Here is a 9,556-nt window from a genome sequence, read left to right as displayed (position 1 = left end):
GAATTTTGAAAGGCTATCAAAGGCCTATAAATTAGTGACTTGGGAACGAAATTGGTAGAGAGTTTTGGCTTGTCCATAATGTCTTATCCTCTCAAAAGATTATGAGAGTTTTTCATTGCCCAAAATGTCTTATCCTCTCAAAAGATTAAGAGAGTTTTTGATTGCCCAAAAAGTCTTATCCTCTCAAATGATTAAGAGAGTTTTTCCTGTTCACAAAGGCATAATCCTCTCAAACACAAATCACTTATCATCCATCATTACTTGGACAGACACTTGTGTCATTCAATAAGGAATTGAGTGCTTCATTGTAAACATCTATCTCTTTCAAGAGAGATAATCTTCTTCTTCTTTTCTTTCTAATCAAAGGGCTAAGAGACTGAGAGTCTCTTGTTGTAAAGCATCTGAACACAAAGGAAGGGTTGTCCTTGTGTGTTTCAAAAATTGTAAAGGATTTGCGAGATAGTGGAACTCCCAAGAGGGTTTCTTGGGAACTAGACATAGGCATCGGACTTTGTCGAACCAGTATAAAACTGTGTTTGCATTCTCTCTTCCCTAAAACTCTTTTATTTATTGTTGCTTATTATTTCTATTCAGTAAGTTTAATTTTAATTATTATTTAGAAATTAATTTTAAAAGGAATCTTGGGACTTGGGTCAAAATCTATATAGAAATTTTAATTGGGGAATAGTTTGTAAAATCTTAATTCAACCCCCCCCCCTTCTTAAGACTTCTGAGGCCACTTGTACAACACAAAAATGGGACCCAACTTTTCACTGGTAAGAGGAAAGGTAATCTTTATAAGATTAATCTTAGTGAACTATCAAATCAAAATGTAACATGTATAATATCCATCAAAGGAAATTACTGGGTGTCGCAACCTACCCTTTGGCGAGAGGGTGATGCGAAATAAAAAAAAGCGTCTTCCAAAAAGAAAAACGTGCGGGAGTCGCCACCAACGTTAGAAAAACCAAAAAGAGGTATGTGGATTTTGAAAATAAGGGTTCGGGAGTTGTGTATGCACGAGGAAGGTATTAACACCCCACGCGCCCATCACAAGGGACGACAACCTTTAATTGAGTGTGCATAACGTGACTTCAAGATTATTTACTTTTCCCTTTTTTATGTTTTTTATTAATTTTTTTGGGGTCGACAAGGGGATTGCCCTTGCTTCTATGTATCCTCATATACGATGAGGAATTCAGACCTACGTAGTTCTTTAAAGCGAGAAAATTGTGTGTTGAATTGGTTTTAGACTTTCGAAAGATTCATTTTTTTAACTGAATAAAAAAAGGGTCATTAAGGGGCTGGACCTTGAACGATCTCAAGTGGCTTTGATGGAGAGAAATTTATTTATATGTTGGTTTTGTCTTGGTTTTGTTTATTAACTTTCAATCTCTTTAAAAGATGACTCACGACGCCAATGATCGGTTAAGATTAAACTTTACAAAAGAAAAGAGATTATTGATGATAGAAGAAGGATATGAATATGCACAAAACAACAAAGAGGACCCCTAAGGGTGCATAGACCACATTAAAATCTTAAAAACAAAACTAATCGAATGGCGAACGAAGAACACCGAACCAAGAACGATGTAGAGATTGATTGCAGTCGCGATTTGGCATCGCCTCGGCTTTGTTTTCTCTTTTTTCTTCTTCTCCCTTATTTCTCTCAATTTCTCTCAATTCTGAATGATGGAACCCCTTCCTTAGCCCCTCTTAACGCCTATTTATAGGGAAAAATGGCATTTGGGACCATGGCAGCTCGCCTAGGTGAGTTGGTCCCTTTAGGCTGAAGTAACTTGGGGTCCTAGGTGGGCTAGAGGCTAGCCTAGGCGAGCCAGGATCCCGGAAACTCAGTAAAAAGATCCTTTTGCCCCTCATTTTGGTATCTTTTGCATTCTTGATCAAAACATTGAATGATATTTTGTCTTGTGCGGTAACTGGCGTCGAACAACGCAGTTCGGCTAGCGAGAATCAAAACATCAGTAAATGATAGTCCTCAGACGAAATTAGGGTCTGACAGTTGCCCTTCTTTACTTATCTTTTATTGAAAATGAAAAGGTAAGTAAAGATAAGGACACTAATTTCATTCGAGCGATCATGCCATCCGACCGACAACTAGCGAAAGCCAAGGAAATGAAACCTGTAAAAGAACAAACAGACATCTATATGGAAGTATCAAAAGTATTAAGCAAAGGACGTTGTAGTCTTGCATAACAAAAATAGGAGACATTGAAGTCTTGAGATATAAAGACAAAATAAATTGAAGTCTTTGAAATGTAAAGACAAAAGACATTGAAGTCTTTAAAATGTAAAGACAAAAGACATTGAAGTCTCGAAATGTAAAGACTGAAGAAATTGAAGTCTTGAAATGTAAAGACTAAAGACATTGAAGTCTTGAAATGTAAAGATTGAAGACATTGAAGTCTCGAAATGTAAAGACCGAAGACATTGAAGTCTGGAAATGTAAAGTCTAAAGACATTGAAGTCTTGAAATGTAAAGACTGAAGACATTGAAGTCTTAAAGACATTGAAGTTTTGGAATGTAAAGACTGAAGACATTGAAGTCTTGGAATGTAAAGACTGAAGACATTGAAGTCTTAAAATGTAAAGACTGAAGACATTGAAGTCTTGGAATGTAAAGACTGAAGACATTGAAGTCTCAAAAACTTTTACTAAAATGCGAACACGCTTGGTAAAGAAACAAACCCCCAAACTGATCAGAACAACACATATTTTTTTCAAAAATAATGCGACGAAGGAGGAAGGAAAGTATACAAATAGAATTTCTCATAACCAATAATGAGATTTAAGACATTCACATTTCGTTTCTAAAGGAGCATTAGAAAAAACACTGGGTCCAACCGAATTGGGGAAAACCGCACAAAGGTGTATAAAGCTTCACATAGGAAAGTGTTTCATCTTAATTCCAAATCACAAATATGTCATAAATCGATTTTGCAAGTCATTTCCCATCAAATCAATGATAATGCTCATAATAATCATGGATCAATAGGACTTTTTAAGATCGGGCTTATAGGAAATTTTGGCTTTGGTTGGTCTAGTCTTTCTCTTTTTTCTTGGTGTGAGTAGGAGAGCAGGCATTTGATTTGTAACTTAAACGAGCGATCTCTTCCTATCCCCTCATGTCTTGACCAAGTTACTATCGTTTCCCTTTCTTTTTACTCTTTACCACAACTCTGTACATGGTTCAGACATTGTTTGTTCCAATGAACTTGTTTTTCTTTTCCATTTCCTTTTTTTTTTCCATTTTTGATTTTTTCCTCTTTTCCTTTTTTTTTATATTTTTTTCTTTGTTCTTTTCTTTTTCTTTCTTTGACGAACATTTAACTTCCTTCAAAAATCCATGACTTACCAAAAGATGATAGAAGTCTCCCGTAGAGGATAACCCTGCTCTCTCATCCTAGGGAAAGGTAGGAAACCTTCATCCCAGGTCATGGTTCTGGTAACAATCAAATGTCTGGCTCAAAAGGTTCACAAACGATCAGAAAATAATGTACATTGGGGCAGCTATTTGGCCAATGACTTAGAAAGAAGGAATGCCCATATCACTTCCATGAATCATATGTTATGACAATTAGAAATTCATGCATAATCAATCGTAGCACATATCCATGTGGACACTCAATATATAAAATTTGTGGTCACACAATCATTAAGGCTTAGGGTTTGTTTCCACATTCAGATCAAACCAGTGTTTCAACAATTGTTCTTTTATCAGGTCCATGCAAAACATCCAAGTCCATTTGGTATTCAAGAAAGTCCTTTATTATTTTCACCCTCAAGATACACATTTTTTCAAAAACCCTTGTTGTTGAGTTTTGATCTACAAAATTTTCGAAGAATGCTGGTGATTGTTTCCTTTAAAAAAACATGTTAGTTTTTAGGAAAAGTTTGAAACCTAGACAAAGTTGTAATCTGAGACTAAACTATCAAAAATCAAAAGGCGCGCGAAAATAAATGAAACCACGCGTAAGTTCTTTCAGGTTTTTTTTGTTTCAAACAATCATCACAACAAAATAACATAACAAAGTACTGAAAGCGATAAATAAGATAAAGACAAGTTCACAAATTTAGAAGGTCCTGGTCGGGAGGCTCAGTCTCCTCAAAGGAAGAAATCCATCACATTTGCCATATCTCCATCCTCCTCAGCTCCTTCTTCATCTCCTTGGGCCTCTGTGGCACCTGTACCTCCCTGAAAATTAGGCCTGTCCCTAGGCCATGCGATAGTGGCTCTGAATTGCTCGGGAGTAGGCCACGAGTAAGGGTTGGGGTCTTGGCGTTGCTAATGTAGTGTATACTGGTAGAAGTAGTCATTCAACTGCACCTGGCCCCTATGGTTGGCTTCTTGCTGGTCAGCCAAATGCTGCATGTACGCGTGCAGCTGGAGCTCCATCCTTTGCATGTGAGTTGAGATGGACTTTAGAGACGATGGATGATGTGGAGGTGGTGGTGGTCCATCTGATGCTGCTGATCCTGCCTCGGCTGTTGTGCCTGCCTTGGCATGCAATACTTCTCAATGAAGGCCCTGTTAATGGGGGGGCCGGATGAGCTTTATGGGAGTGACCGGTAACCCGTAGAACTGGCAGAGGCCTATGATCAATGCTGGAAATACAAGTGCTGTGTTGGACTTCTCTAGGTCCACTGGGTGTCTCGGAGGTGCAATACCTACAAATTAGTAGATGGCATCCGATATAAGCTGTGCTACATGAACACTGATCTGGGTCAGGATAGCGTAGACCAACTGTCATTTAGGAAGCGGGAGATCAGAATTATGGTCACTGGGAAGGATGTTGCTGAGTAGAAGTGTCATCCAAATCTGGGTCACAGTGGTCATGCTAGTGCGCATGATCTGCACTCGCCTCCTTGTCACTCTCCGTGCAAAATCCTATCCCGGGGAACACAGTAGCTTCTGGCCTATGGCCTCTTCATCAAAACCTGATACCTGGCTTATTCTTTCAGCGTATTCACAATGTTGTCCCTTTTCCAAGATCAATGGATGGCCCTGGAATTGGTTGATAACATCTTCATTATAGGGAATCCATTGGCACCACACCCAGGAGCACTTATCCATAACTCCTTCTTCAGTGGGCCAGGCGTTTGCGTAGAACTCCATGACTATCTCAGGGTCATACTTAGCCTTGGGCTCTATCAGCTGGATCCAATGCCTCCTGGCGACCTCCGCCTGGAATTCTGGGTACTCTCCTTCTGCTAGCTGGACCCGTCTTTCTTTGAGGAAAGACCAATCCATAATCGCTTCGAAATGGCACTGATGCTCCTTGCTTTAGAAATGGTGTCTGTCAAACTCAATCTCCAATTGCGGGGCCGCACTGGATCCCTCCTTTGCGGTGGCCTTCTTGGCCCTTTTAGTAGAAAGCTTCTTCGGAGCCATACCTACAAAGACACATCCAACTAATATTTAGCATAAAAATTATTTTGCATGAAATACATAACCATTATTTCAGTTATTCCAAGTATAGCAACCAAGAAGTCAATCAATTTTGTGCGGTTTTTACTAATTGTATGTGTTACCATACAACTAATAATAATCACAACTCAGTGTGTATTATTTTGAGAGAAAGGGTTTGGCATTCCATAACAATTCATGTGCAATGTACCCACCCTACTGCAACAAGTTTAACCAAACAACTAGGCCAATTCAATCCAAACAATTTTAAGCATTCATGTGACTCATGTATTTGCATCCAAAGCAATGTCTAAAATTCCAAGCTTAGCTCATGCTCTTGACATTTAATCTATCAACCTAAGTTGATCATACACCTAAAATGATCACTGGACATGTGTAAAGATCATTACCTATTCAAACTTCAAAATAACACATAGAACAACCATTGCAACATTTCATCAAACAATTGGTGTGTGCATGTTAAAACATGTATAAATGAGAGATGCGAAGCAACATGACATGCAAATTTGTAAAAGAAGCAAGGATAGGCATAGGGCCATCCAATACAACCATCAATCAAAGCATTTAGTCATGGGTTTACACATAACTCATCTCACAAGTATTGCAAAGAAAACAACAAACAAAGCACTAAACATCACAAGGAAGAGTTAAAATTAGATGGAGATGGCACTTACTTGCGTGGGATGAAAGGAATGCGAAAAAAATGAAACAAAGGTGCACAAAGGAGGCTTGATGCTGCTACCAATGGTGGTTCCTTGTAGGTCCTTAGGAGGCTTTTGATTGTTTTTTGTTATTATTATTATTATATGTATTTCCCTTCTAAACCTTATAACTATGTGCAAGCTTTAGGTGAATTCATGAGATAAATTCGAGAAAAAGAACGATCTTAACTCGCGACGGAAAGCATAAAAACATAGAATTAAAGAGCAAAGTTTTAGAAATACTAGGTTGCCTCCTTGGAGCGCTTCTTTAACGTCTTTAGCTGGATGCGGGGTTGTGGTCGGGGCTTTGCCATCTCATCCTCCCTACCTTATTTCCTTGATCGTGAGTAACTCTGATCATGGACCTAGCACCTGTTGGCACCTGCCCTAATGCTTTGACAATGAAAGTGTTAACATGCAAATGTGAAAAAATACTATGCGATGCTCGTATCACCTTTCCACTTGCCCCTAGACTTACCCAAGTTGGTGTGGTGCTGACCATCACCCAAAATGACTCTTCATTCATTTTCCCATTTGCAAGATACTTTGATGATAAGATGCAGATGAATGCATGTTTATGATCAAACATTAAAGATAATAATTAAACAGGTGTTGTGGTTTTCTTTTTCGTTGTCGTGTTCAATTTTACTTAACGCTTACGACACCCCCGCTGAACGTGCCGAATGACTCCAGAATACCGATTGTGAGAGTGAGCAAAACCGAGAGTGTACGATCATTCCCAACGACAATAAAAGTACAAAGGAACAACACTAGAAGGAGAGATGCAAATCATTAATCCATATTTATTAATGTTGCGATTATTGTTTACAAAAAAAACTTAAGACGTGGAGATCCTAATGAGTCCTTGAGGAGGTCCAAATATTGAGCCTTTGAATTGCCCCAAGTATTACACGTAATATCACTTGACAATGTCAAAATTCACAGGCGAAAGCAGCTTTTCATATTCCATGTCAGTGAGCAACAACGCTCCTCCCAAGAAAGCTTTCTTCACCACAAACGGTCCTTCATAGTTTGGGGCCCATTTACCTCGGTGATCTTTTTGAACCTGTGATATCTTCTTCAGAACAAGGTCCCCCTCGCTGAACTTACGTGGGGGCACTCTTATGTCAAAAGCATTTTTCACTCTGCTCTGATATAGTCGCCCATGACTTATGGCAGCCAATCTCTTACCCTCGATAAGATTTAATTGGTCAAAGCATGCCTGGGCCTACTCTGCTTCTTCCAATCCTGACTCTGCTAGGATTCTTAAAGAAGGAATCTCTACCTCAAGCGGGAGCACAACTTCCACCCCGTACACCAAAGAGAACGGGGTTGCCCCAGTAGATGTGTGTATAGAAGTTCGATAACCATGCAGTGTGAAAGGGAGCATCTCATGGCAATCCTTGTGTGATATGGTCATCTTCTGAACGATCTTCTTGATGTTCTTATTGGCAACCTCAACTGCCCCATTCATCTTGGGATAAGGCATGGAATTATGGTGTTGGATTTTGAAGCCCTCACACATTTCCTTCATCATCTTGTTGTTTAAATTGGTGGCATTATCGGTGATGATCTTTTTGGGTAACCCATATCTGCAGATTATCTCCTTCTTAATGAATCTAATCACCACATTCCTAGTCACACTAGCATATGAAGCTGCTTCCACCCATTTGGTGAAGTAATCAAAGGAGACTAAGATGAAGTGATGCCCATTTGAAGCCTTGGGTTCGATGGCCCTGATCATGTCTATGCCCCACATTAAGAATGACCACGGTGCTGCCAAGACGTTCAATGGCATAGGCGGAGCATTAACATTACCAGTGAAGGTCTGGCACTTATGGCATTTCCTCACATGGACGCAACAATCGTTCTCCATAGTGAGCCAGTAATATCCCGCCCTCAGAATCTTTCAGGCCATGGCATGTCCATTGGCATGCATACCAAAGGATCCCTCATGCACCTCTACTAGCATTTGTTCAGCCTCTCTTGCATCCACACACCAAAGCAACACCATGTCATGGTTTCTTTTGTACAAGATATTTCCACTCAGGAGGAAATCGACCGCCAACCTTCGTAACATCCTCTTGTCATTGTCAGAGGCCTCAGGCAGGTATTCCTTGTCTTTAATGTATCGTTTGATATCAAAGTACCAAGACTTACCATCCTCCTCTTCTTCTATCAAACAGCAATGTCCAGGCTCACCATGACATTTGAACTTGATGTATGGCAAATCTCCGTGATGGCTCACTTTGAACATGGACGACAGAGTGGCAAAGGCGCCGCCCATCTGGTTTTCCTCTCTAGAAATGTGATGAAATGATATGTCATCATAGAGTTCCATCAATTTCTTGATGTAAGCCTGATAAGGCACCAATTTGTGGTCTTTGGTCTCCGATTCACCTTTCAACCGATGAATCACCAATGTTGAGTCCCCGTATACCTTGACTAACTTGACCCTAAAGTCGATCGCTGCTCGGATCCCAAGGGCACATGCCTCGTACTCCGCTATGTTGTTTGTGCAGTCGAAGCACAACCTAGCCATGAAAGGTATATATTGTTTATCTGGGGAAACCAATACTTCCCCTATCCCATGGCCTAGTGCATTAGACACACCATCAAACCACACAATCCACTTATCCCTGTCCTCATGTTCGACCTCCTCCTCAAACAAGGTCATGATATCTTCATCAGGAAATTCTGGATGCATAGGCTGATAATCATTAATGGGTTGTTGAGCTAGATAATCCGCCAAGGCACTCCCCTTTATTTCCCTCTGAGTGACATAGATAATATCAAATTCTGACAACAGAACCTGCCACCGAGCTATCCTTCTAGTGAGAGTGGGCTTTTCAAAGATGTACTTGATGGGATCCATTTTGGACACCAACCAAGTAGTGTAACTCAACATATACTGCCTCAAATGGTGAGCTTCCCAAAACAAGGCACAACACGTTCTCTCTAGCAAAAAGTAGTTCATCTCGCACGATGTGAACTTCTTACTCAGGTAGTAGATGGCCCGTTCTCTTTTTTTGGATTCGTCATGCTATCCTAGCACACACATGCCTCGTACTCCGCTATGTTGTTTGTGCAGTCGAAGCACAACCTAGCCATGAAAGGTATATATTGTTTATCTGGGGAAACCAATACTTCCCCTATCCCATGGCCTAGTGCATTAGACACACCATCAAACCACACAATCCACTTATCCCTGTCCTCATGTTCGACCTCCTCCTCAAACAAGGTCATGATATCTTCATCAGGAAATTCTGGATGCATAGGCTGATAATCATTAATGGGTTGTTGAGCTAGATAATCCGCCAAGGCACTCCCCTTTATTTCCCTCTGAGTGACGTAGATAATATCAAATTCTGACAACAGAACCTGCCACCGAGCTATCCTTCTAGTG

The 9,556-nt window shown here is 40.2% G+C and overlaps 1 protein-coding gene across 1 annotated transcript; it reads right to left on the bottom strand.

The window, feature by feature from the left end:
- Positions 1 to 8,059: 8,059 nt before the first annotated feature.
- On the bottom strand, positions 8,060 to 9,025 carry LOC114397050. The gene has a single exon (XM_028359181.1). The coding sequence runs from the start codon at positions 9,023 to 9,025 to the stop codon at positions 8,060 to 8,062; it is 966 nt and encodes a 321-aa protein (XP_028214982.1).
- Between the last annotated feature and the right edge of the window lie 531 nt (positions 9,026 to 9,556).

Source organism: Glycine soja, chromosome 18, assembly GCF_004193775.1.
Source record: "Glycine soja cultivar W05 chromosome 18, ASM419377v2, whole genome shotgun sequence".
NCBI classification, from domain to species: domain Eukaryota; kingdom Viridiplantae; phylum Streptophyta; class Magnoliopsida; order Fabales; family Fabaceae; genus Glycine; species Glycine soja.
This window is presented reverse-complemented; position numbering and strand designations above follow the sequence as displayed.